We start from the raw sequence: 27,689 nt of genomic DNA, 5'->3' as shown, positions 1-27,689 counted from the left end.
AATTATAGCAGTTCATCTCTTCCAAGAATCAACCTTATAACATTCCTCTGAGAGTATAGTTAAAAGTAATCCATATTCTGTAAGCACAAGTTAATTATTAGCAAGTCGACTAATTGTGGATGAAAAACATACTGTGGGGCAGCGAAACGTGGCCTTAAAAGCTAGTAACAAGGGGCTGGCCCCGTGGCTGAGTGGTTAAGTTCAGGCACTCCGCTGCAGGCGGCCCAGAGTTTCGTTGGTTCGAATCCTGGGTGCGGACATGCCACTGCTCATCAAACCACGCTGAGGCAGCGTCCCACACGCCACAACTAGAAGGACCCACAACGAAGAATATACAACTATGTACCGGGGGGCTTTGGGGAGAAAAAGGAAAAAAATAAAATCTTTAAAAAGAAAAAGCTAGTAACAAAATCTTTAAAACAGCTTTATTAGAGTCTTTTAAGTAAATGCCAGTAACTTATTAATAGCTTTATTCTATGAAGGTAACTTTCTTGTTATAAAAATTAAACCTGCTCTTCTTGAATTTCCATACTTACAGGATCTCTATCAATTAAAAACCAAAGATAAAAGGGTTTTGAAAACGACTGATTTCCCTTTGTAACACATTCTTTTTTAAACATAAATGTTTTCTTTTTTAATCGGCAAGTTGCACATTTTAAAAAAATGCACTTAAAGTTTTAAAAGAGGCGATATTGTGCCAATTTCTAGAGGCATTTTTGCAATTGAATACGAAGCTTAATATCTTCCATAGTAAATAGAAAATTTTCTTCTGCAAAAATATAAATGACGCTTTGTTTTGGGTTTTTATTGTTTTCTTTTTCCTGGGGTACTATTGAGCTGTAATTATTCCAAGGATCAAATTATTTCCATGCTTCTTCAGTTTGCTCATCAAACCAAAACACCTGGGGTGCTGAAAGCCTGGATTTCAGCTCTAAGTTGATAGCTCTGCAAATTAATCAGGTGGCACTTTGAAATGTATTAAATGTAAGAAAACAAACAAGCGATAAACCCCATTGTGATAAAGCAGCATTTCAATAAGCAGTTTTATGACTTTGGATTTTTGTTGTTCAGAGTTAATTCAGATGGAAAAAATTTGCTCCTTTAAATTATGTAGCATGAGACTAATGGAGGCTTATTGGAAGAACTATTGGAAATTCCAAAGTGAAGACTTTGCTTTATTCAACCATCCAAATGCTAATTTTTACTAACTATGGACTTTTTCTAGGAAGCAAAACGTTTTCAGAATATTGACAAGTCTTGGATAAAGATAATGCAGCGAGCTCATGAGAATCCCAACGTGATTAGTTGCTGTGTTGGAGATGAAACTATGGGGCAGCTTTTACCTCATTTACATGAACAGTTGGAAGTATGTCAGAAGTCACTTACAGGGTAAGAGTTTAATTTTTAAATTACTTATCATTTTACTGAGTGGCGGTGTTTTTTCTCAAACAAGTTAATAGTATTGACTGCATTTCTGGTTTGGTAGTGATGGTTGAAGTGGCAGTAGGAATTTAACATTCCACATAACTTTTCTGCAAAAAAAGACTTTCAACTTGGGAGTGGGTGAGTTAAGGCATTGTATTAGTTTTGTAGGACTGCTGTGACAAATTACCATAAATTTGGTGCCTTAAAACAACAGAAATTTGGGGCCAGCCCTGTGGTGTAGTGGTTGGGTTTGGTGTGCTCCACTTCAGTGGCCCAGGTTTGCGGGTTTGGATCCTGGGCACAGATCTATACTACTTGTCAGCCATGGTGAGGTGGCGACCCACATGTAAAGTGGAGGAAGATTGGCAGGGATGTTAGCTCAGGACTAATCTTCCTCCAGGAGAAAAAAAAAAGAGGAGGATTGGCAACATCTATTAGCTCAAGGCTAATCTTCCTCAGGAAAAGAAAAAATAAAACAAAACCCAGAAATTTATTTTCTCACAATTCTGGAGGCCAGAAGTCTAAAATCAAAGTGCCAGCACATTCTGAAGGCTCTAAGGGAGAACCTTTCCTTGCCTCTTCCAGCTTCTGGTGGCTCTAGGAGTTCCGTGGCTTGTGGCTACGTAACTTCTATCTCTGTCTTCACACGTCCTTCTCCTCTTCTCCTTCTTCCTGTGTCTCTTATGAGGACACTTGTCATTGGATTTAAGGCTTATGTGGATAATCCAGCATTGTCTCTTCTTGAGATCCTTCACTTCAATACATCTACAAAAATCTTTTCTCCAAACAAGGCCACATTTCACAGATTTCAGGGAGTAGGATGTGGACATATCTTTCAGGAGGCTGCCATTCAACCCACTACTGGTATGCAGTAGAGATGTGAACTCACAGAATAATTAGCCAGACAAATTCATGGATAATTTTCTTAAAAGGCAGTTTATTCTCAATTTCTATTTGAAATAGGATAATGGTCTATTCTGGTTTGTCCAAGTTTATGCCTGTGGCTTGGCTTAATGGTTCATTGTACCCCCTTTCACTCTCAGGATGTCCGGGTTTGGAGATAAATTATGTGTTCACCTTGGGTTTAAGCCATGAGATTCACAATACTCTTAGAAAAGTCACAGGAGGGCTCTTGATGAGGAAGAAGACAGATAATGGCCAGGCTCGCCCTGGATCCTTTCCTTATTTCCACTTGTTTTCCCAAGTGCCATCCATGATGGAGCATGGTCATTCGTTCAAACCAAACATTTCAGAGGGAAATGGGAAATGACTATAGGTGTTTGCTATTATCTTAGTGAAGATATTAGTGATTGTGTCTTGGCTAAAAAACCCGAAAATTAATAATCCAGAAAAAGTCGTTTGTTAACATGACTTTATTTAAAGGTATCTGGAGAAGAAGCGATTACTATTTCCAAGATTCTTCTTCGTCTCTGATCCAGTTCTCCTGGAAATTCTTGGACAAGCCAGTGATTCCCATACCATACAGGTATAATCTAAATATCTGTTACCTAAATCATTTTTTTCTACAGCATACATAATCAGTAATAAAAATGAAGTCAACATCATAAAAGTGCAGGTAGGAAAGAAGAGTATTAAAAATTATGTTCTTATAAAATGTCCTGTTTTCTGTGTATTCAGAGCCCATCAACCTGAGGCAAGAGTCACTGATTATGTAGCTCACCAGCTGGGTGACTTTGGCCAGCTTCTTAATTTTCCTGTGCGTCAGTGTCTTCATCTATAAAACTGGGCTATTAAGGGTCCCCATGTTATTGAATCGTCATAAGGATTGTGTGACACAATGCATTGAAAAGCATCTGGCACACAGTATATGCTCACAAAATGTAATTCATTATTATGAGTATTTTACTCTAAATATTCTTAGATCAAATAAGTATTGTGGCTTGGATTTGTCCTTTTTTTTCCCTCCAGAGTGCTTCTCAAATGCTTTTAGCCATTTCCGAGGGCAGTACTTCCAGAAGAAGGAGAAAAACCATAGACAACTGGGTGGGAGAGGCACTGAAACACATCCCAGGGCTGTTTCTGGTTTGGGAATCTGGGAAACGGCTAATAATATCTTCCCTGTTGGTTTCCAGGGAGTTGCAGGGATGAGGAAAGAGAGGAGGGAAGTGAAAGCTGTGTCAGGCAGAGACAGAGCCAAGAGGGAGGGCAGGACTGAGCTGTCTCTGGGAGGGAAGAGGGCGGGTACCATATGGTTCAGTCTCCATCTAGAGGAAGGCGACGGTCATTACTCCAATCTCACAGCATAAGAGGGGCATTTTCAGGATTTAGAGGAAACATTGTCTAGGGCTGGATTTTAAAAACCGGGCCTCCGTGTCGGTCAAGGGTTAAAGCAATCTTGTTTGTTTGCTTCTTGGAGACAATGAAGTGAATTCTCAATCGTTTACAAAGATACAAAATATAAGCCTTTTTAAAATGTCTCAGTGGCTTTTTGTGCTTAGCCTCGTGTGTGACGTTTGCGCTCTGTGTTGTGCTTCTTACAGCCACATCTCCCTGCGGTATCTGACAACATAAATGAGGTGACATTTCATGCAAAAGACTACGATCGTATCCTGGCTGTCATATCAAGAGAAGGAGAAAAAATTATTGTAATTTAACTTGTTTAAAATCTTGTTATTAGCATTTCTTTACAAATTTAGGTTGAGGAGAATGCAATTCTCTTAGGAAAAAAAGGGAGGGGAGGTGACTGGGGTTCCTGTTCTACAGCCCGGGCTCCGTGACAAACCAGTTTGAATGACTCATTTAACTTCTCTGAGACTCATCTTATCATCTGCAAAACGAAGGCTTTCGAGTAGATGATGTTTATAGTTCGTTCCACCGCTAGTGTTGGTTGGTATTACTCGTGTTTTAAATGCTTTGTGTAGTATTATTTGCTTTCTCCAGTTAAGTATGTGACGTTTGTAAGAATACCAAATTATCATCAATTTGTAACATATTTGTAATGTGTTTTTTAGCTGGATACTCCTGTTGTGGCCAAAGGTCCTGTAGAGATTTGGCTTCTGGAATTGTTGAAAATGCAGATGTCGTCACTACATAATATAATTAGATCTGCCTACTATCAAATCAGCGATTCAGGATTTCAGCTCTTACCTTTCCTCAATCACTTTCCAGCACAGGTGAGCATGCACAATGTTTAAACAGTGGGAATAAGGGGGAAGGATACACAGGAGAAAGTTGGCCTGATGGTGAGGAGGCTGTTGCAGCTTTGAACCAGTGAGGGAGGCCTGCCCACCCTCGTTTCCCAGCCACCTGCTTGTCCATCTACACCATTCTAGGCCAACTCATCCCGTCCCTCAGAAGAGGACTTGCTGCCATTCTCCCATCATTAAAGACATACACTGAGGGTAAAACCACTCATGAAAATCTTCATCTTATATATAAGACGTCTATCTATAGAAAAGGCACCTATCTCTATATGTCCATACATAGATAGATATAAATACAGAGAGAAATATGGACATGGGCAATATAAAAAGAATGAGCATATCTTTTCTTAAAAGAAATCCATCTTCCCTTTTTATTTTCCCTTCAAGTGATTAAAAATTGGCATAATATGTTAAAAGAGGCCTTCTCATGCAACTGAGTTTTTAAAGAGAGAAGAGGGGGCCGGCCCGGTGGCGCAGCAGTTATGTTTGCACGTTCCGCTTCTTGGTGTCCCTGGGGTTCGCCGGTGTGGATCCCGGGTGCAGACATGGCACCACTTGGCATGCCATGCTGTGGCAGGCGTCCCACATATAAAGTAGAGGAAGATGGGCACGGATGTGAGCTCAGGGCCAGGCTTCCTCAGCAAAAAAGAGGAGGACTGGCAGTAGTTAGCTCAGGGCTAATCTTCCTCAAAAAAAAAAAAAAAAAAATAGAGAAGACCTTGAGGAGGCTGGGGGTTGGAGCAGTGTTCTCTTGAACAGCTCCCATGTCCTCTGGCTCTGAGAAGTGCTAAGTATTATTAGAACTGGATATAGAAAGTGAAGAGCCAACAGTTTTATTAAATTTTCAGCCAAGATAAATGAAAAGTGATGATTTGTGATCCAGGTCAGAGATAGTGTGGGATAGAAGGCAACAGATATCCAGGGAAAATATAGGCAGTTTTTGCCCAAACTGTATTTCTTCTCCAACTGCTCCTCCCAACCCACGCTCCAAATCCTGAACTACTGCACACACAGTGGAGACAGCTGAAATGATATGAAATTAGTTATTCAAACGACATAAGTTCGTATAGAGAATCAACCTTGGTTGGAGAGAATATTCTTATTTAAAGATTGGCACCTGAGCTAACCTCTGTTGCCAGTCTTCTTCTTCTCCCCAAAGCCCTCCAGTACACAGTTGTATATTCCAGTTGTGAGTGCCTCTGGTTGTGCTGTGTGGGATGCCGCCTCAGTGCGGCCTGACGAGCGGTGTCATGTCCGCGACCAGGATCCAAACTGGCAAAACCCGGGGCCACCGAAGCAGAGCGCGCAAACTTAACCCCTTGGCCACGGGCCAGGCCCTGGAGAAAATATGTTAATATTGTTATTTTTTATATTGTATACAATTTTTACATTGTATAAAATCTTTGGCAAATTTTAATATTTTTATTAGCATTATTACCTTTATGGTAAAGTTTTATAGAATACTTAATTTGATAAGCTGAGAAAATAGCTCCTTAGACTAAATCAACATTCTTTCCCTCCCCCAGGAAAGCTTGCTCACCATGTATGCTCTGAAGGAGAGGCTTAGTCTAGAGCCTTAGACAGAGGATTTAGCATTAAAGTGGAAGAGCTGAAGAGCAAGTTCAAGCTGTATATTCTAGTTGTAGGTCCTTCTAGTCTGCTATGTGGGATGCCACCTCAGCGTGCCTTGATGAGTGGTGCTAGGTCTGCGCCCAGGATCCAAACTGGCGAAACCCTGGGCCGCTGAAGCAGAGTGCGTGAACTTAACCACTTGGCCATGGGGCTGCCCCCTCCTTTCCAATATTTTTTAATGTGCTTATTACAGGCATCAAATAATATTGATGAGAATGGACATTCTTATTTTTTTATTTTTTTACTTTAACGAGACATCTCCAGTTTTCAAGTCCCCCGCCTTCTTAAACTGAGTAAAAAACATAATTTAAACTTTTCTTGGTGACTCAGGAAAGTAATTTTAAAGATGGGTTTTTAGAATATACCACTATGCAGTGGTTTTTTTCAGGGTCTGTGGTTCTGTCTTTAAATCAGACCGCCTTACACTGCTGTTTCTGTATTGTTTCTCTTCGCTTTTCCTATCTTGCACCATCTTCTGCTGCCATCAGGGTCAGAATTGGCTTACTTATTGGGAGCTTCCTGACACCTGCTATTTCCTCTATATCCTATTGCTCACCTCAGCCAGGTGCTTTCATATATCTTCACCTGAAGGCCCCAGGTTGGCCACTGCTCTAGCAGGACAAATATGGAAGTTTCTGAGGAGGCGGAGATAAGGAGGTTTTATTCCTGCTTCGCCCACATCCAGTGCCATGCCCCACGGTGTCCGCATGCCGCACACACTGCTTTCAGTCCTCTGCCACACCTGGGGCTCCTTTTTGGTCCCAATGATCTTAGATCTATCTCTGGGAATGAATCAAACTTCCCAAAGGGACAACTGTTAGAGCGAAGAGGTGGGGAGAGGGTACGTTCTGACTACTTTTACTCCCTTTTCTGGGGCAGAAATTGTAGATAACATGAATTCACTCACAATTTCCTTATCCCTGCATGAGGAGACAAAGGACAAGCTTCTCCTCTTCTCATTTTCTGTCCCTCTCTCCTTTAGATAAATATAGAGGCAGAGAAGTAGATGTAGATAAAGTTATGGATTTTAGAGAGACCTCGAGATCAAGAAAGGAGATAGGCAGCATATCTTTTTTAGAAGTTATGAAGAAACCTTTGGAAAACCTGTTGAAGAAAAATATACAACAAAGAGTCTATTAATTCCACTTGCTTTTCTTGAGAAAGAAAAATCTTTCTCTCATGGAGGTATCTGGTGGTCCCAGGCCCTCTAGAGAAAAATTTCCAAAGCATCCTCCATAACACACATATCGCTCCATAAATGGTGGCCATTGTTTTAATTATTATTTATATATCTACACTGAAATCATTAAATATCAACAGTTAGAACCTTAAATGTGTTTTTTTCTCTTTTGGGAGTGGAGAAATGCATGTCTCTTTTTAAATTTAAAATAAGTGAAACCTGTTCATCTTTTTGTGAATAAGTGACCCCCCAAATGTTATTGCAGACATGCTTGAAATATTTGGCAAATTTATTTGTCTGCTGGATTTGTAGGTTGGTCTTCTGGGAATTCAGATGTTGTGGACACATGATTCAGAGGAGGCTTTAAATAATGCAAAAGATGACAGGAAGATCATGCAAGCGACCAATCAGAAATTTTTGGACATCCTGAATACTCTAATTAGTCAGACGACGCACGACCTAAGCAAGTTTGATAGAGTGAAATTTGAAACTCTAATTACCATCCATGTGCATCAGAGAGATATTTTTGATGACTTGGTAAGGTATTTTTTTTTCTTAAAGTAACATTGTACTAATTAATAATTTAGTGCTCCTAATAATGAACAATTAAATCATAAGTATTTCCTAACTTATATGAACCTTCTGTCTACTTGGTCCTTCATCACAACTGTCTCCATATATACCACCTCTACAAATTCCTATATCTAGTGGTTTAAACAAGCGTATATGTACACTCATATTTGGCATCCTGAAAGTCTGGAACAGACTGATGTGATGTGAACTAACTAATCATTACGTTAAACTAAATGACCAGGGACATAATATAATTTAGGTAGGATTGGTTATGAGTTATGATGGGCTGACTGGGAAAGAAGTCCAGATTGAATAGAATCAAGCTTCAGAGAACTCTCATGGCTGTTTGTCCAATTGGTAGTGTCCATCCGGGCATCACAGACTTGACTTAGGCAAGGTTCTGCGTGGTGCGAGTAAGAGGGGTGGCGCCTGAATTCCCTTTGGAAATAGGACTCTAATGAGTGGCCTTGAGCAAGATCAAGTTCTGCTAAAGCAGTGGTTATCTATTATAGGGTAGGGGCTCCAGGAGGTATTGAAATAGCACCATTTGACTATCTTTGTCTTTAAATACCATTGCTTGATTTGATTTGATTTGATTCGTCTTAAAGCTATCTCTTTCCTTTATCAGAGACACATAATTCATGCAACTTGCGGCCCTTTTTCAGAGAATATGATCACAGACTACCTGTTTCAAACTTATATCAAAAATTCTGATCAGATAAGTTATATTTATTGAAGACTGAAGGACATGCAGTCCATTTATTCCCCTGGAATCTAGATATTTGCTTCTCAAAGTATTGCATGCTAGCCAGTTGCATTGGCATCTCCTGGGAGCTGTTAGAAAAGCAAAATCTCCAGTCTCCTCCCCCTGCTCACCTCCCCTACACCTGCTGAATCAGAATCTGCATTTCAACAAGATTCCCAGGTGAAGAAACGCTGCTCTAGGATGGATCTCTGGATCTCTGGATCAGGCTAATCATCAGCAAGCTGCATACTTAGACCATGTTTCTTTGGCTTTCTACAGATTTCCTTTCACTGCATTGCAATTACTGTTATGCTTTGGCTTTCATTAAAGTCCATCTCAAGAAACTCCTATGGAAGGAATGCATTACTGTATCTGCTAAGAGCATACTATTGAGGATGTTGTCTATACATCTCTCACTGACTCTCAAAGCTGAAATCCTATCGAAGAAATTTCTTTCCAATTTAAGTGCTGAGCAAAGCTTTACTTTATATACAGAATGGATTTAAAAAAAAAGAAAAAAGCCTGTACACAATTAAAGCCATGAAACTGTTTTGTTTTTGTATTAATTGCTGCTGAACTCTTGGTCAGTTTACATCTCAACTAAAATGAGATCTCATGGCCACCATATTTGCATTTTATTTTTCCATGTATAATGCTTAGAACAGCCTGATTTACAGGAAGAACTCAATAAATATTACCCGTTCTTTCTTCTTCCTCTTCCATCTCGTCCTTACCATCTTAACATTGTTGAAAGTAGCTAGCTGATTGCATCTCCATGGCTGCGGGTCCTGTGTTAGTAGGCCCTGGGGGTGGCATTGAATTATGTTACCTGAAAGTAGCTGTTTTAGGTGGATGAATACAAACTGTGCTTTAGGAGGGAAGCCAGAATTCTTAACTGGAGGGGGATGCAAAATCATAGACAATGAAACAACAACAAAAGCAAGACTGTAAATAGCATGGAGACTTGATTAGATGGAGATTGGAACGTTGTACAGTTGCCAGAGGTCCATTTTTTAGTGTCAGCTGAATGGCCTGGAAGTGGGCCACCGGGTTTAAGAGCAGTGAAGGGGACCATTTGCTGCTTTCCTATGTTGAATCCCCTGAGTGGGCGGGACTGGAGTTTCTCCAAGTTTGCCAAAGGAAAGTCATGAAGCACCAGAATGTGGTTATAATGGGATGTTGTTCCTAAGTGTACTTGCACGGTTTCTGTCTTTTGCATCCATTGCAGTGGGAGCCCAGTACCGCTTGCCCCGTAGTAAACGCTGATGACTGGGCAGGTTGGTTGCTTTGGCTATACTGCTGGTGTAGGAAGACAATTGTGCATATATGACCTGCATCTGCCTGCTTAATCCCTTCAGTGGCTTCCCATTGCCGTGAGAACAATGCCCAACCCCTTTCCCGTGCCCAGTTCTTCTGGCCTCACCTCTTACTCTCTCGCCAGAGTCCTGATGCCTCAGCTGAACTGAATTTCTTTCAGTTTCTTGAACATGCCAACCAGATCTTCTGGGTCTTTGCCTAGAACATTTTGCCCTCCCACACCTCCCTCACCCCTTTTGTTTCATTTCCCTGGCTAATTCTTACTGTTTATCCAGGCTTTAGTTTAGGTGTGTCTTTCTCTGAGTACACCTCTCAGGCTCTCTAGGCTAAGTCTTCTTGCTACATATTTTTGTGAACTCTGAATTTCTTTTCTTACTTTATTGCAATTACTTGTTTATCCTTTTGTCTTTTGTACTTTTCTGTTAGCTCCAGAAGGCAAGAACCATCTTTGTCTTTGTTCACCCAGCAATGTCAGGTTCGAGGAAGGGCTCAATAAATCTATGTTAAATGAATGAGGATCAGTTCCTGGATGAGTGAATAAAAACTGCCCATATGCTTGTCTTTTACGCTATTGCATTTCAGTATGTAACCTCGATGTATTTCATGTTTTTAGGTAAAAATGCATATCAAATCAGCTACTGATTTTGAGTGGCTAAAACAGAGTAGATTTTATTTTAAGGAAGACTTGGATCAAACTGTGGTATCTATTACAGATGTTGATTTTATTTACCAAAATGAATTTCTGGGTTGCACTGATCGTCTTGTTATCACTCCACTAACAGACAGGTAGGAAACTCAGTTTTTGTTGTTCCATTTTGTAATTAAATAATGTGCTTAAAATTGTTTTGAAGTTGCATTTGAAATGAAAAAGCGTATTGTTGTCGTGTTAGATCTATGCTAGCTCATCAAAGTCAGTCTAACAATGAAATAACCATAGTTGTTACTTAAACTTACCTGTACGTTAAATTTTTATGAAGTAGCAAAAGATAAAAGAATAAAAACAAGCTAGAATGTTGACTACGAGTAATTTAGTCTTGAATTTTAGGTTGTAAGATGGCAAAATATCTCTAGAACCATAAAGGAAGTCTTTAGAATTGCAAAGAAGGAAGGGGCCTTGGAGATTGTCTAATTTAGTCTCCTTGTTTTTCAAATGTGGGAATTGATACCGGAAGTGAAGCTTCTTGGCCAGGTCTGAATAATCAGTCAATGGCAGATCCCCTCACAGTTCTTTCCAGTATATGACACTAGACAAGAACTGGATCTTTTTCATCTTTTTGTATCCCACGACACTCAGTTCCACGTGCTGTGCATAGAACTCACTCAATAAATGTTTATAGAATTGCATTAAATTGGGTCATAGAACAATGAATTCTGCCATTACTTTAAATAGGGCTGCCTCCAGGTAAAATTATGACAGTCAAATTATGTCTTCAACCTCCTCCTGATTCATCCAACCTCTCTTTATATGCCTACTGTCATTGCAGCATAAATTTGTCAACGTGTTTTCTCTTCCATTGATGTTTACGTATAAAGCTGCACGTCTCACAAAGCTTTGCTAAGTTTTGCTTAGATCCAAAACAAATATAACTGAAGCTGGATCAGGGATACGAGAAGAATCATTATATTATTCTTTACACTTATCTAAATGAGTGAAACGATTCGTGGTAAAATGATTTATTTGCAATAGTGTTCTGGAGTTGGCTCGTAGCAGCCTGTGAGAGCCAGCTACGCACATCTTCCCAATTTTGTGATATCATATTGGTAGCTTGTCGTACACCTTGGTGGAAGTATTTGTACCACTGAAATCAGCAAATATGAAAATAAGGTTTATTTTTTTCCCTTGAGATCTGGTGGTTAAACTTCTGCCAGCACACCACAGCTTATTTGGTCCTCTGACTTAGGGTTTATCCTGACCACAATGGAAGGAAGGCCTGAAGGTTTTAAGTCAGGGTTGAGGAGTTGAGACGTTTGTCCCAAGAAATTTTTGCAATCACTGTACGACTTCTAATGAATATCAAGTACTCCAGCCTTGTTTGGTTGCCTGTATCTTTTATGTGGCTTCTTAAACTCTAAAATAAACAGGCCCATTTCAATCACACTGGACTTTTGCTTGTGCTTTACTGTAACAGGTGTCATCCCATGTTCACAACGCTTTATCTGGTTCACATTTGCAGATGCTATATCACTTTAGCACAGGCTTTGGGAATGAACATGGGAGGTGCTCCAGCAGGACCCGCGGGCACTGGCAAAACAGAAACGACAAAAGACATGGGAAGGTGTTTGGGAAAATATGTGGTCGTGTTTAACTGCTCAGATCAAATGGATTTTCGAGGGCTAGGAAGGATTTTTAAAGGCAAGTGTCAAACACCGTTAAATTATTTTTGATGAGTTTGTTTTTATTGCACTTTAGTGTTACTTTCTGATACAAATCTAATGTAATATTATTCCACATAACCAAAATTAGTGTAAGTTGATGTTTATGATATTGCTGTTTTTCTGGGTCAAAAATGGCTAGATAGTATCAGTTGCATATGGTTCAATACTATTGCAGGCATTATAACCCATGAGTTGAATGTGTATTTGATTATGAAAATAGAGTCAGTTTATTATTGCCTGAAACAGCGGTGGAGGAGCTAAGATCAAGATAGCAAACTGATGACACGTGTGACTTCCCTTCCTGCGTTATCCACTGAAATGAAAGATTTTTAAGATGCATAACAACACTGGAAAACAAGAAGGGGGGCCATAAGCTGGTGGGAAATTTTGAGAAAATCCTGAAAGATAGGTTTCAGGTGGACAGAGAAAAAAAGAGTAGAGAGCACTTCGGTCTTAGAACTCAGTCCTTGGTGGTCTTCTCTTTTCTCTCTACGTGCATTCTCTTGGTGATCTCATGCAGACCCGAACTTTAAATACTATTTATATGATCAAATTTCTATTTCTACTTGGACTTCTTGAAACTCCAGATTCATACATACAACTGATATGTACTACTTGACATCACAAATATCTAATAGGTCCAAATTCCTTATATCTAAAACCAAGCTCCTAATCTCCCCTCCCAGTATCTACTCCTTCCTCAGGCTTCCCCATCGCCCTAAGTAGCTGCTCCATTTTTCCAGATGCTCCGACAAAAATCTTTGACTTATCCTTTACTCCTTTCTTTCTGTTATATTCACATCCAAACTGTCAGCAAACACCATTAGCTCTACCTTCAAAATACATCCCAAATCTGCCACCTCTTAGCCCCACTGCTATCATCCTGGTTCAAGCCAATCATCTTCTCTCACCTGTACCATTCCAATAAGCCTCCTAATTGATCTTCCTCTGTTTACCCTTGTCCCCTCCCTTCTAGTGTCAAAACAGCACCACAGCAGTCCTACTACATGAGTCAGATCATTACACTCTTCTGCCGAAAGCTGTCTAGTGACTTTGCTCAGTAAAAGCTGAAATCCTTGCTATGGTTTATATTGTCTTGGACAATCACACTCACTCCTTCCCCCCCATCCCCATTGTATTGCCCTGACCTTTTGACCTCATCTCTTACTATTGTCCACTCACTCTCTCTACTACAGCCATATTGACCTTTCTGATGTTTCTCAAACGTTTGAAGCACCTCTCTCCTTAGATCCCTTACACTTGCTATTCTTTAGATGCTTCCCCAGATATCCGTCCACATGGCTGACTTGATAAAAGATATCCACAGCAAACATCCTCCTGTTGAAAACTTGAAAGCATTCTCTTTAAGATAAGGTCTAAGAGAAGGATTGCCATCCTTGTTACTCCTATCCAGCACTGTGCTCCACATCCTACTCCATGCAGTAAGGAACAAACAGAGCAGCAACAGCAACACCAAGATTGCAAAGAAAGAAACGCAAAATTTCATTATTTACAAATGATATGAAGAAAATTCATATGTGAAGAAAATTCAACAAATCTGTAGGAAAATAGAATTTGGCAAGTTTACTAGAATATGAAATATACAAAATAAATTTCATTTCAATAAACCACAAAAAAACCGAAGATGAAAATTTCAGAAAGATGTCATTTAGAACATACTTTAGAGTGTCGTATTGGTGCCGGGCTTGATACATAGACCAGTGGAATATAATGGAGAAAACAGAACTAGCGCAGGGACACTTGGCAGATGGCAGAGGTGGTATTGGAAATCAGTGACGAAGAGAGAGACTTTACAATAAATTGTTGTGGGACAATAGATTAATATTTAACAAGGGAAATTGGATCCCTACATATGTAAAAATTGGATGCCTACACCATATATAAAAATCAATTCTGGAGATTAAGTGCCTAAATATGGTAGGCAAAACTATATGGTTTTTAGAAGATAATAAAGGAAAACATCTTTGTTTTCAAAGTAGAAAGGGATTTTTAATGCAAAAATCTCAAACTGTAAAGAAAAGATTGATACATTGCCTACCTTAAGTTTTAAAATTCTGTTCATGAATGGATATCAAAAAGAGAGAGAAAAGCCATGCAGAAATTTGGAAAAGGCATTAGCAACATACATTACCCACAAAAGGATTAGTGTCCAAAATATATGAACAATGCCTGTGAATCAGTGGGAAAAAGATAACCCAATAGGAAAACGAGGAAAAGTCTTGAACAGACATTTCACAAATGAAGGAAAGCAAATGACCAGCAATCAGAGAATTGCCCATTATGAAGAAATTCCAGAAAGAAGGACAACAGCAACATGGCAAAGTGAGCTCTTCCCTTTGTCTCTCCCCTTCTGAAGAAATTCCATTTTGTACACGCCAGATTAACAAAAGTTTGCCTGGCAATTTTGACCGTCATCAAGGTGTAGAGCAACAAAAACAATCATCCGCTGTTGGTGGGCGTGTAAAACTTGTTTGGAAAACATAGCATACGTGTTTATTCTCAGCTATCCCACCTCCTGGTATATATTCAGACAAACTGCACTTATGCCCTGGGCTTCTGTGTTAATGTTCATGGCAGCATTACCTGCAACAGCAAACAACTGGAAACAACTCGAGTGTCCTCTGTGGTGGACAGGATATGTAAATACATATAAATTGTAAACATATATATATATTATATATAAACAAAATTTAAAAAATAGGAAATTCTGTATTACACTGCTATATAGCGGTAAAAATAAGTAACTACAACAAGACGCATGACATAGAGCTGACTCACAAATATAATTTACAGTGAAAGAAGTAAGTCTCACAAAAATATATACAATATGATTAAGATTATTTAAAATTCCAAAATAGGTAAAACTAAAAATATATGTTATTTAGATATGTGTACGTGGTAAAAAAGGAAAAGAAAAACACAAGGTTCAGACTGAGAGTCCTTCTCTCTGGGAGGACAGAAAGGGGCTGTAGTTGGAAAGAAGTACCCTGGGGCTTCCCTGTATTAAATATCATGAGTTCACTCATCCGACCCTTCCTCTAAATGGGCTGTGAGACCAGCCCTGTAATAGATAACATGAGATTGCACACCCAGCTCCTTCCTTTAATTACCTGGCTGTTGGAATTAGGTCTCATATGTATATATTCCATATGCACATCTCATACCTCTATATTTGTATATATAATTACATAGTCTGTTGTGGCGTTTCTCCTTTAAGAAGGAGGAAAAATAGCCATAAGCTACAGACTGGGAGAAGATATTTTAACATGTATAGCTGACAAAAGATTAATATCCAGCATTAAAAAAGATTTTCTTCAAATCACTCAAAAACGCAAAACGATAAGGGGATACCGTTCTCACTCCTGCCAACTGGCGAAAATAGAAAAGTCTGACAAAACCACTGTTAGTCAGGAGGTGCAGAAATTGTAACTCTTAGTATGCCTCATGTGTACGTAAGTTATTAGAGCTGCTTCAGAGAGCAGCTTGCTGACAGGTGGTGAACGTGGAGACCCACATGCTCTCTGACCCGGCATTTCCACTCCTCACACGTATTGTATTGCGAGAAGATATGAGCAAGCAAGCGGATACATTGTTATAGCAAATCTTACAAACAACTCAAATATCCATTGAGAGCAGAATGAATTTTTAAACTGGTATATTTATGCAATGGAATACTGCACCACAGAGCATTTTAAAATAGTGAATTAGATCTATGTTATCAGCATGGATAAAATTAAGAAAAATAATATTGAACAAATAAATCAACTTTCAGGAGGGTATGTACAGTATTTTATAGATAGATGTAGATATATAAATAGATACACACAATTACGTTTTGAATAAGCAAAGTAGATAGTGTTTGTGAACACATGCATTAGAGCAGTAGTTTAAAAGCAGGCGTAGGAACCAATGACATCAAATTCAGGGTAGAAGTTACCTCTGGAGATGGAGGAAGTGTGCATCCAAGAGAGACACGTTGGACTTGAACTGTAGCTCTAATACTTTATTCTTACAATGAAATCTGAAGCAAATTGCTAACATTTGATAGGTGGGTGCATGGGTATTCATTATATTGTTCTTTATAATTGCCTGTCTTGTTGAAATATTTTCGAACCCCGAGAATCATTCTCTAATCAAAGAGTAGGGTTCTTCTGTGGATCACTCATGGCTTGAGGGTGGGGGATGGTTGAGAGAAGCAGACCAGAGTACAAGGTAATCCCCAGAATGCCAATATTATAGCAGAAGACAGAGAAAAAGAGATGGAAATGGCTGTCTCAGTGTTTTTCCTCCATGTACAAACTGTAACATGGTTCTCTGAAGTGAGAGTCCTGACACTAAATGAGGACTTGAGTCAGAGGCAAGGAGTGCACCGGTTCAGACACCAGGTCAGACGGCAAGCCCCAAACCCAGAGGAGAAGCTCTGCTGCCGCTCCCACCCCTTCCCCCGAGTCACCAGAGGCGGGAAAGCATCCTGCAAACAAGAATTTGTATTTGAGATGAGGAGATACACACATATAGCGAGGACAAAGTCTCATAAAATATTCGAAGAAGTCAGGGAGGCACCCAAAACAGCAAAGAGACCTAGTGACCACTGAACTGGTTAATAGAGACACGGAGGAAAACTCAAAAGTAAATAAAATTAATAGCTTCAGAGAGATTCAGGAATTTATCATGTACAACCAATTAAAGAAAAACAGACTGCTGTGAAAGAAAATAGCAGTTGGAATAACAGGAAATTGAAAATGTGAATTAAAAAAATCTCTCTTGAATAAAATAGTTTTTAAAACCCCACGTCTCTCTTGAGTTGGAATATCTAGCCAAGAGAATACCTTGCAGAAGGAAATGGAAAGTTTGACAGAAAAACTTAAGGGTCTTAGGGATGGATATATAAGTTCCAACATCCGTATAATGGAAATTCCCAAAGGAGAGAGAAGAAAAAGTGGAAGGCGGTGGGTGGGGGTGGGGGCAGGGGGCAGTAATAAAAGAAAGAAGAGCATTTTGTGCAGCTGAAGGTAATGAAAGTTTTCCTCCTTAGAGACTAGACAGGAGCAATGTTCATGATATCCAGGTGTCTCTCTGTGCTGGATTTCATAAAGAAAAAATAAAAATCCCTCTGGCCATTCTCTGTCTCACCCAGCATCCTGATATTTTTAACTCATTGCAACACAAAAGGAACAGAGTGATCTGTGCCAGACAGGGCATCCCTTATTTTGCCAGTTTCCCCAAAACATTACGGCTCCTTCCATCCTCATCCCCACTGGAGGTGGCACTTCCAGACTGAATGAAATTTTGTCAAGCTTCAGCATCTCTGGGTGTAACGACATGTCTCCACTTTCATTTTAGCAATGTACTATTTTCATTGTTTTGGTGATGATGTATAAATAATTAAACCTCTCTTTCTCACTGGAGTTAAATATGTCTTTATAAACAGCCAAACAGACTGTCTATAAATGGTGTTTCAATTTATAATTGTTTGGGAGCACTTTGGAGAAATGATTGCTATCAGGAAGGTATACTGTAAACTATTAATTTTTCACATTTACTGTTTTTCATACCAGGTCTTGCACAGTCAGGTTCTTGGGGTTGTTTTGATGAGTTTAACAGAATTGAGTTGCCTGTCTTATCAGTGGCAGCCCAACAAATTTATATCGTTTTGACAGCAAGAAAAGAGAGAAAAAAACAGTTCATTTTTTCTGATGGTGATTGTGTTGATTTAAACCCAGAATTTGGAATCTTCTTGACAATGGTGAGAACATAGGCTTTAAATGAAATTTGATTTAATTGTTACAGATTTAAATAAAATAAAGCATATATTCGTGGGTAAATGACTGACTGTCGGGGCTGGCCCCGTGGCCGAGTGGTTAAGTTTGTGAGCTCCGCTGCAGGTGGCCCAGAGTTTCGTTAGTTCGAATCCTGGGTGCGGACATGGCACTGCTCATCAGACCACGCTGAGGCAGCGTCCCACATGCCACAACTAGAAGAACCCACAACGAAGAATACACAACTATGTACCGGGGGGCTTTGGGGAGAAAAAGGAAAAAAATAAAATCTTTAAAAAAAAAAAAAAATGACTGTCCAGAGGTCATGAGCTATTCTCACTTATTGAATTATTTTTTTTGAGTAGTAAAAGTATCCCAGACAAAAGATAAAATGGTGGTATGTTCATGATAATGATAGCTACTGTTTATTGAACACTTATTATGTGTAAGGTGCCGGGTTTAGTGTTATGTGTATTGTATCAGACAGGATAGCTGCAGTAACAAACAATCCCCAAATCTTAGTGGCTTAAAACCACAGAAATTTATTTCTCCTTCACACCACATGTCTGTTGTGGGTGGAGAGGGCGGGGTTGGCTTTCTATGATCCTTACTCTGGTACTATCTTGATCACTGCTGGTTGCTGTAGCAAAGGAAAAAGACAACATGAAGAATTTTGCTCTGGTTCTTAGAGTTTCTGTCCAGAAGTGACACAGGTCAGAAGTCATTGGTTAAAGCAATTTCTATGTCCACGCCTAACTTTAAGGGGGTGGGGAAGTACAGCCTTGTACTGTATTTTGTATGCTGGGTATTTTATAACTGAGGTGCCCAAGACTCAGGGAGATTTAAAAACTTGCTCAAGTCACACACCCAGTTAGAGAAAGACGTTACTATCTGTGTAACATCAAAACCTAACTACTTAATCTTTAGGTTTTTTCTTGGGTTTTCTCTGACACTTAATAAAGGATGATGGAAGTGATTTAATATCTCCAAAATAATTCATCAAGGTTCTATACCAAAGAACGGTAACAAATTCAGTTACCATATGATTGGGGGCAGAGCTTTGAGATACAGTGTTGTAAAGATAGAAAACCGAAGGCATGAATAAATAGAATTTCCTACGAATTGGAGCAGTGAAATTAACGTTAAACCAGTTTTAATGTTTTTATATGTTCTCTGTACAGTTAAATCTCTAAATTTCAAGATAATACGTACTCTGAGTTTCAAGAGTTCCAGTGGACGAAGATAAATTATAGGAAGCAAATTAGGAAAGTTTCTGATAAGCTTTATTATAAGCGAATATCCGGTAAAGCAGTTGGGGATAAATGATAATAATCCAGTAGTGGTCAGTTATAACTGAGGAAATGGGGTGAAGAAATTTACTCAGTGTGATGCTATGGTCTAGAAGAATATAAAAGGAGTTTAACATTCTCCCTGGAGTAAGAATGTTGGAAATATCAATTAGATATTGCATTAGGCTGTGAATAACTGAGACATGCCAAACAATGGCTTAATACGTAAGGATTTATTCCCTTAAGATCCTTCTAGGTTTCTACTGAATCGTTTTTCATCTTCAAGGTCACCTTATGACCAAAGATGCTACAGAAGCATCTCTGTTTTGCTGCAGTCAATTGATTGAATCAACTCCCTTCAAACAAATATAAAAGGATATTTTTTACCATGTGTCCGTTTGTATCTCACTGTGTAAAATTTAATCACACCAGCTGCAAGGCAGGCTGGGAAATGTAGTTTTTAATCTGGGTGGTGATGCACCCAGTTTGCCTTGGGGTTCTGTGGCTAGGTTAAGCAGAAGAGAAGGAGTGTTGAGAGGTAACCAGTGATCTCTGTATTCCCAGCGCCTCACAGGGTATCTGGCCTATTGATAGTGCCCAGTAAATATGTGGGGGTTGAAGGTTTCTTAATGCACATTCCTAAAATAACTGACCCCTCTTTGCCTTCCTTGTCTTTGAACCGTAACTTTCCCTTTGGACTTTTGGCTCTGACGTATCCTCAGCCTATTGTTACTTACTATGCCTTGGCTTCCTTTCCACCTCTACTTTTGACCTTTTCAATATTTTTCTCATCATATTCCTATTTCCCTTCACCCCCATGGTTTTTTTTAATGGTATTTTGTCAGCCAAAGAGCTCTATAATTCTGACTGCAAAGAATAATTGAAGAGATAAAATAAAAATCACCTAAGTAAACTGATCAATATGAAATGCTGAATTTTCTTTCTCTTTCGATAACATATTTTAGGTCATAACTATCCCAGTATTTATTCAGTTTTCTTTTCTTTTCTTTCATTTTCTTTGCTATTTTCTTAACCAGTAGATACACATATGCTTAATTTTTGCTACACAAAGTGGTGTGTGTGTATGTGTGACTTTATTAGTAAAATGAAAATGGAAATATGTAAGAAGGAGTGGTGTGACGTTAATAAATATACATGGTCCAATACACATTTCTGAGAAAAGAGGGATGTTTTATGAATCTAATGTTTTTCAGTACTACCTTAGAATCTGAACTAGGGGTTTGAAATGTATTTGTATTCATGAAATTAAAATTATATCAACAATTAAATATTAAATATTTTTAACTTTTAGAACCCTGGATATGCTGGGCGCCAGGAACTACCAGAAAACCTAAAAATTCAATTTAGAACTGTTGCTATGATGGTTCCTGATAGACAGGTAAGCCTCAGGATTTAAAAGCATAATACTGTTTATGTTCTTTACCTGTTTTTCACTAAAATGGTTGAAAAATCTCACTGTCTTAATTTTCAGATCATTATGCGAGTTAAACTTGCAAGCTGCGGTTTTCTTGAAAATGTTATCTTGGCTCAAAAGTTTTATGTTCTTTACAAACTCTGTGAAGAGCAGCTTACTAAGCAGGTAACTTTTTATATCTATTTTTCCCCTAGCTATAGAACTTGATTTTTTACTTTGTAGTTTTGCCTTAATAAATGATAATCAGTGAGTTAAAAAAAAATCTCATTGCCTCTTTTCTAAAATATATTTATAATTAATTTGACCTATTGGTTATGTATTTTTAAAACCTTTTTATTCTGAAATGATTACAGATCCACAGGAAGTTGCAAAGAAATATATGAGGAGGTCCCGTGTATTCTTCACTGTGCTTCCTGCAGTGTTGACATCTTATAACTGTAGCACAATAACAAAACCAGAAAACTGACATTGGTACAATGCACAGAGTTTACTGAGATGTCATCGATAGTATATGCACTTGTGTGTGTGTGTGTAGTTCTGTGCAGTTGTGCCATGTGTAGATTCATGTAACTGTCACCACAACCAACATATAGAACTGTCTATCACCACATGGTTCCCTCCTGCTGCCCCTTTATAGCCACCCCCATCTCTCTCCCAAATCTCTAACGCCTTGCAGCCACTAATCTTTTCTCTATCTTTCTAGTTTTGTTATTTCAAGAATGTTATATAAATAGAATCACATAGTATATAACTTGTTAGTTATGCATTTTAAATCTATTTGCCTCTCAGACTGTATCAGACTATCTTATTCTCGAAAGATACTTTAAGTGTGAACGCTGTATCGTACAGCTTCATCTTCCCAATGGAAGGGTCACTTTTCAGTCAAAGGAAAGGCGGGAGAATTGAGCTAGTAAAACTTTGCAGCTCAGCCGCTCTAAAACTGCAGTCTAAGTATCAGAATATCTATGTATACAGGATATCTACATTTAGAGTTTTTCAACTAAATAATCTTTTTTCTCATTTTAGGTTCATTATGACTTTGGGTTGAGAAATATTCTATCTGTATTGAGGACACTTGGATCTCAAAAAAGAGCCAGACCAGAAGATAGTGAATTAAGCACCGTCATGAGAGGACTAAGAGATATGAACCTTTCTAAATTGGTATCTTTTTTCTCTGAACTCACTCCTCTTTCAGGATTTTGACCTGGTTTCTTTCTACTCAGCTGAGAAAGGGGGGTTGGCTCACGTTATGCCGTGAGATTAATAATTGCAGGGACAATAGGTGTGCGAAGCTACCACTGTGCTTCCAGAAGAAGGAAAAAAACTCCGTGGCTTTGTTTGACCGCCATGGCCTAGAAATGCATCTCCTTATCAGTTGTGTGCTGTAAAACAGCCTTCAGCCCCCAAACTTTAGTCCAATCCTTCACCATTATCCATAACGTAAGAGAAATACTAAGCATCAAAATCTGGATTCACAGAGAATCATGAGAACTTTTTGCTTTCTCTGTATTTGACTAGCTTGTCTCAGCTATGTGTGTCCCCAAATGTCAGCACCATTTCTACTTTCCAAAAATACGTTGAAAGTTTGCCTTGGAGATTATAATAGCTATTTCATGGCTTTCGTGCTTGTCACCGTTATGGCCGGGTTGTTTTGAACTAGCTGATGGACAGGTTCATGTGGTATTTATTCAAGGGTTCTATATGCTGTGTATTGTGTCCATGCCCTGGGAGTACCAGGTTGAGGAAGAAATGCTTCTTAGGAAGCTCATACTCTAGTTAGAAAAATGAACAATTAACATCTTTGTATTTCCATACTATTACAAAGCCTTGTCAGGGTGTTGTCTTGTTTGAGTCTCAGAGCAACCCTGTGGGATATGGATGGCTTGTGTGCTCATTGTCATTTTACTTATGAGGGAACAGAGACTCAGAGAGTTTAGAGAGCTCATCCACAGTCACAGTGGAGAAGCAGGAATAAAAATCTACATGACGTTCTGATGCCACGTCCTCTGCTCAGTGTCCTTCACTGCCTCCGTTAGATCATAATATTCTTGAAACTCCTAGACAAGAATTCCAGAATGCATCAGGGGAGCCCTGGAGAGTAAGGAGAAATCAGAAGGGGTCAGCAGTTGGAAATGGGGTGATCTAGCATTCAAGACGTAGCAAATAAGGATTAGAGTCACTTTACTCAAACCTACTGTTTATAAGAAAGGCAGAACTCTGCTCTGATGGTTTTCGAGCCAGTGTTGGATGAGCCAGTCACGCAAGGTTATGGACTTTTTCCTTATTTAAACAAAATATTAATATTCTATTCTTATGGGGTTGGGACTATTAATTGCTTGTTTTTAAGACTGATGTGTATATCTGTCTCTGAGAAGAAAAGCATTCATATGATAAAGTAATGAGATCAAACCTTGGAGCGGTAGATTATAAAACACATTGAATGCCAAGGAACTTTGGGTGCAATGATGTTGGTAATGTGGATTTGGTGGTGGTATTCAGGGAGAAAGTACTAGAGGGTACAATTCTGGTTAGAAGAGTAGTAAATGATTCTCTGGGCATGAAATGATAAGAGCTATGTGCTTCCTAGCTGGTTGATAAATATTTGTTGACTAAGTGAATTTAATCGATGCCATCTTAGGTTGATGAAGATGAACCCCTGTTCCTCAGCTTAATCAATGACCTGTTTCCCGGATTACAACTGGATAGTAATACTTATGTGGAACTACAAGCTGCAGTAGCCAACCAGGTTCAGATAGAAGGTTTGATTAACCATCCACCCTGGAATCTCAAACTTGTGCAGGTAAAGAAATTTTAATCTATTATCAGTATGACAGTAAGTGTGCATTGTTCAAGATTTCCATTTGAGGAGAAGAACTCATGATATTGGTCTTACTTGATGTAAATGTTGAAACTGAGTTAAAATACATCATTTCAAGAAGAGTCCTCAGGGGGATGTGTTGGTCCTAGAGGGATGGATGGGTTTACCCTGCCTCACAGTAATTTACTGAGGTTACTTATACCGTGAGAAGGTTAGGTGGTAACCAGAAACTCAAGAACGGTTAGCAGGGGATAGTAGGTTATGAAAATCCAGGGAGATGGAATGATCCAGCTGACTTCTTGTGCTGATCTGGCAGTCTCACCCATGGCTGGGCACCTTCGCAGGGCATGGAGCCCTAGGAATCTGGCAGTGTTACTTTGCTCCTGCTTTGTGTGTGTGAACATGTTCACACCTACTCTACGACTTGAATCCTTTGCCTGTGTCTCTCAGTGTCTTTCTGTCCATCACATTTCATTCTTGTGACAACCACCCAACCACTTCATTAGCAGAGTCGAGAAGCTGTAGCAGACACACAGTATTAAATCTCTGTGAGGTTGATGCTTTGGGGATATTTTCCAGGGCTTTTGGAAAATGAAGGAACTGAAACTGTGGAGAGTGTTAAAAACTGCGTTTGAAAAATAACAATTCTTTTTTCAACTTACTGTTCTTGCCAGATTATAAGAAGTGCAAATATATGAGACATATCCAAATCTTACAAGGAAATAAAGTTTAAAAGTTTAAGTATTTTTCATCATCCATGTATTGGAAACCATGTAATTTTTTTTAATTTCTGGTAAAACATCATTTTTTATATATGCATATAGTATACTGAGTACTAAAATCCTAGCCATCTGAATGAGTGGGGGACTAGAATATTGTGTTCTTTTTAGATGTCAATAACATTAGTCTTTAAAATAATGTTACGGCTAGTGCTTTGTTGCTTTTAAACTATGGGTTACAGTAGTAATAAATTTCTATCTAAAATTTTAGGAGAATAACTCAAATTCTACCTCTGATCAGCTGTAAGGCCTTTGACCTCTTATATTTATTAAGGAAACAAAAGATGGGATGTTACAGTAGACACTGTCCACATTCTAGGATGTCTCCTTGAGTGTCTTTCACCATTTCTCTGTGCCCCTTCCCCAGCTTCCATGTGACCCTCATACACACGTTCACCACTCCCTTCAGAAGGATGGAAGCCACTTGGGTTGGCAGCCCCGAACTGCAGGCAGTGCCGTGCCTGGGAGTTTATTTCCCACCCACCCCCCAAACCAATCTCTCCTTACTTAAGGACTGACGGATGATGGAGTAGGAAGGTCAAGCTCCCCTGCCTCCAGGTGGAACAAACACTGAGCTGTAACTTACTTTCCAGAGTGCCCTGCAGGACCAGTCTTAAGTCTGCCCTCTGCAGAATTTTGTCCTCAGTCACACCTTGCTTGGCTTCTCCCCTCTCCTGTCCCACTTCCCCCACTCCCTTATCATTTTCTCCTGCGAGCATTCCCTGAATAAATCACTTGCACAGGAATCCTCATCTCAAATTGTGCTTCTGGGGAACCACAAGGCAGGTGTGTAGCTTGGATCTTCACCATGATTGTTTGTGTGGCTGCTTTCCACCACCAGGGGGCAATATCATCACATTGCATGCAGAGAAAGTGGAAAAATTGCTGGTTGTGTATCAGCAAACCCAAATCACAAGGAATAGTAGTTTGAGAAGCAAAAACTAAATCCTGAATTAATTATTTCCAAGATGTAATTCAAGTTCCAAGTCGTCATTACTTTATTACTTATATCATTTTTATAAGGTGGTGCTAATCTGCTATCCACATCAGGTAAAACAAAAAACATCTTTTTACATTTTCTCATCTTTTAAATAGTGAGCTAGTTACTTTAATGAAGTGCTTATTGAAAGCCTTCTAAATGTCAGCACCCTACTTCTATGAATGTCAGCAAAAGACTCATCAGTTACGTTTTTCAATTGATTGTCTCATTGCCTAGTTATACGAGACATCACTGGTACGTCACGGCTTGATGACTCTTGGACCCAGTGGTTCCGGGAAGACGACCGTTATAACAATCCTGATGAAGGCATTAACAGAGTGCGGAAGGCCTCACAGAGAAATGCGAATGAATCCAAAAGCTATTACCGCGCCACAGATGTTTGGCAGACTGGACACTGCTACCAATGACTGGACAGATGGGATTTTTTCTACACTGTGGAGAAAAACGTTAAAAGCTAAAAAAGGTATACATAAACTCTCCTTTGGGATTATTTTATTCCTGCCAGTTTATGAATAACGCAATTATTTGTTGAATTTTCTGCTTTAATTATTTGCAAGTGAAAAGTGATTTTCTGTTTTAATTGTTTGCAGGTGAAAATATTTTCCTTATTTTAGACGGCCCTGTAGATGCCATTTGGATCGAGAACTTAAATTCTGTGTTGGACGACAATAAAACTCTCACGTTGGCTAATGGAGATCGCATCCCCATGGCCCCTAGTTGTAAGCTTTTGTTTGAAGTCCACAATATCGAGAACGCCTCTCCTGCCACGGTGTCAAGGATGGGCATGGTTTACATCAGCAGCTCTGCCCTCAGCTGGAGGCCCATATTACAGGTGAGGATGAGAGATCTGCAGAAGCAGGTTCAGCATCTTTCCATGGGTCACTTTCTTAACAGACAGAGATTCTGTTTCTTTGCTGCAGGCTTGGCTGAAGAAGCGTACTACACAGGAGGGTTCAGTGTTCCTAGCTCTGTATGATAAAATATTTGAAGATGCATATACATTTATGAAACTAAACCTCCATCCAAAAATGCAGCTCTTAGAGTGCAACTACATTATGCAAGTAAGATTTTTGTTTGTGCATTCACTACTTACACTTGAGGTATTTGTTTCAACTTAGTTGCAGCTTAGGGGCATCTGAAATAGAAAATTCGTGCAGTCCACAGAAATCTTCTTATGATGTGGCTATGAAAGGTCTGAGAAGTTTGATTTCTATTAAAGATCTCATTAATGCTCTTACTGCCGTCTCTTTATTATTTTCATTTCCCAGAGGGGTGTTGTCAGGGGCAGAGAAATGAACTGTCTTTCCCACCGTTAAGCTTAGCCACCTTCCCAGAAAGTGCATTCAATAATGAGAGTAGACAGAATAAATAAAGCTGGCAGTTCTACGGAAACATACAGAAAGGGGCTGGTGGCCGTCAGGAAAACTTGGATGGCAATCTTGGCTTTGCAGGTTTAATATATATCAGATAGGGAAAACTTTAAGCAATTCTCTGAGTAGTTGGTAGTTTTTTTCTTATACTCAGTTTTCCTTATTAGTCTTTGGAAAAAACAGAAGTAATCATAGATTTTTAAAGGCTCTCCCGATTCTAGTGAATAGGTGATTTCTCATTATCCATTCTAGGGTTTGGATTCTCTTAGTGTAAGTGCTGTCCATCAGTGAGGGTGGGTAGGTTAGGAATAATACATAAGGCCCAAATCAATGAATTGTTTAGTGATTACTTTAAACTGCATTATATAAGTAAAAATCTTATCTTGAAATAATTTTGTTTTTAAAAACTGAGGTTGTCTTACCCTAGATGGATTTCTTTCTGATGGGGGTTGGCACACATTTTTTTAAAGGAAAGATAGTAAATATTTTCAGCTTTGCATAATTCTCTGTCTCAACCACGCAGTTCTGCTGTTATATTGTAAAAGCAGCCAGGCTCAATGCGTATGTGAATGTTACTGTGTTTCATTAAAACTTTATTTGCCAAACAGGTGGCTGACCCCTGGGACCACAGTTTGCTGAGCCCTGCAAAATCGTTAGAAAGAACTAAAATCTTTGATCTAGAAAATTTGGAGTAACCAAACCTTAGAACCAGAAACTTTCTTAGTGTAGGCCTTCTTCTTTTCAGATCAGGAAACTGAGACTCAGAGAGATTAGTGGCGTGAGCTGGGGGTAGAAACCACACCTCC

General features: G+C 39.2%; 1 protein-coding gene across 1 annotated transcript in view; it reads left to right on the top strand.

Moving 5' to 3' along the window:
- DNAH8 (dynein axonemal heavy chain 8) overlaps window positions 1-27,689 on the top strand; it is a 272,886-nt gene that overhangs the window by 109,071 nt on the left and 136,126 nt on the right. Inside the window, exons 37-51 of the mRNA XM_046640515.1 lie at window positions 1,226-1,389; window positions 2,809-2,911; window positions 3,927-4,031; window positions 4,398-4,559; window positions 7,714-7,938; window positions 10,650-10,822; window positions 12,211-12,389; window positions 17,992-18,179; window positions 20,794-20,880; window positions 20,974-21,081; window positions 21,943-22,077; window positions 23,555-23,716; window positions 25,730-25,976; window positions 26,104-26,345; window positions 26,434-26,574. Of these exons, the coding sequence (XP_046496471.1) occupies window positions 1,226-1,389; window positions 2,809-2,911; window positions 3,927-4,031; window positions 4,398-4,559; window positions 7,714-7,938; window positions 10,650-10,822; window positions 12,211-12,389; window positions 17,992-18,179; window positions 20,794-20,880; window positions 20,974-21,081; window positions 21,943-22,077; window positions 23,555-23,716; window positions 25,730-25,976; window positions 26,104-26,345; window positions 26,434-26,574 (2,421 nt within the window). The remainder of the gene's footprint in view (window positions 1-1,225; window positions 1,390-2,808; window positions 2,912-3,926; window positions 4,032-4,397; window positions 4,560-7,713; window positions 7,939-10,649; window positions 10,823-12,210; window positions 12,390-17,991; window positions 18,180-20,793; window positions 20,881-20,973; window positions 21,082-21,942; window positions 22,078-23,554; window positions 23,717-25,729; window positions 25,977-26,103; window positions 26,346-26,433; window positions 26,575-27,689) is intronic.

This window comes from Equus quagga, chromosome 15 (genome assembly GCF_021613505.1).
Source record: "Equus quagga isolate Etosha38 chromosome 15, UCLA_HA_Equagga_1.0, whole genome shotgun sequence".
Lineage (NCBI taxonomy): Eukaryota > Metazoa > Chordata > Mammalia > Perissodactyla > Equidae > Equus > Equus quagga.
This window is presented reverse-complemented; position numbering and strand designations above follow the sequence as displayed.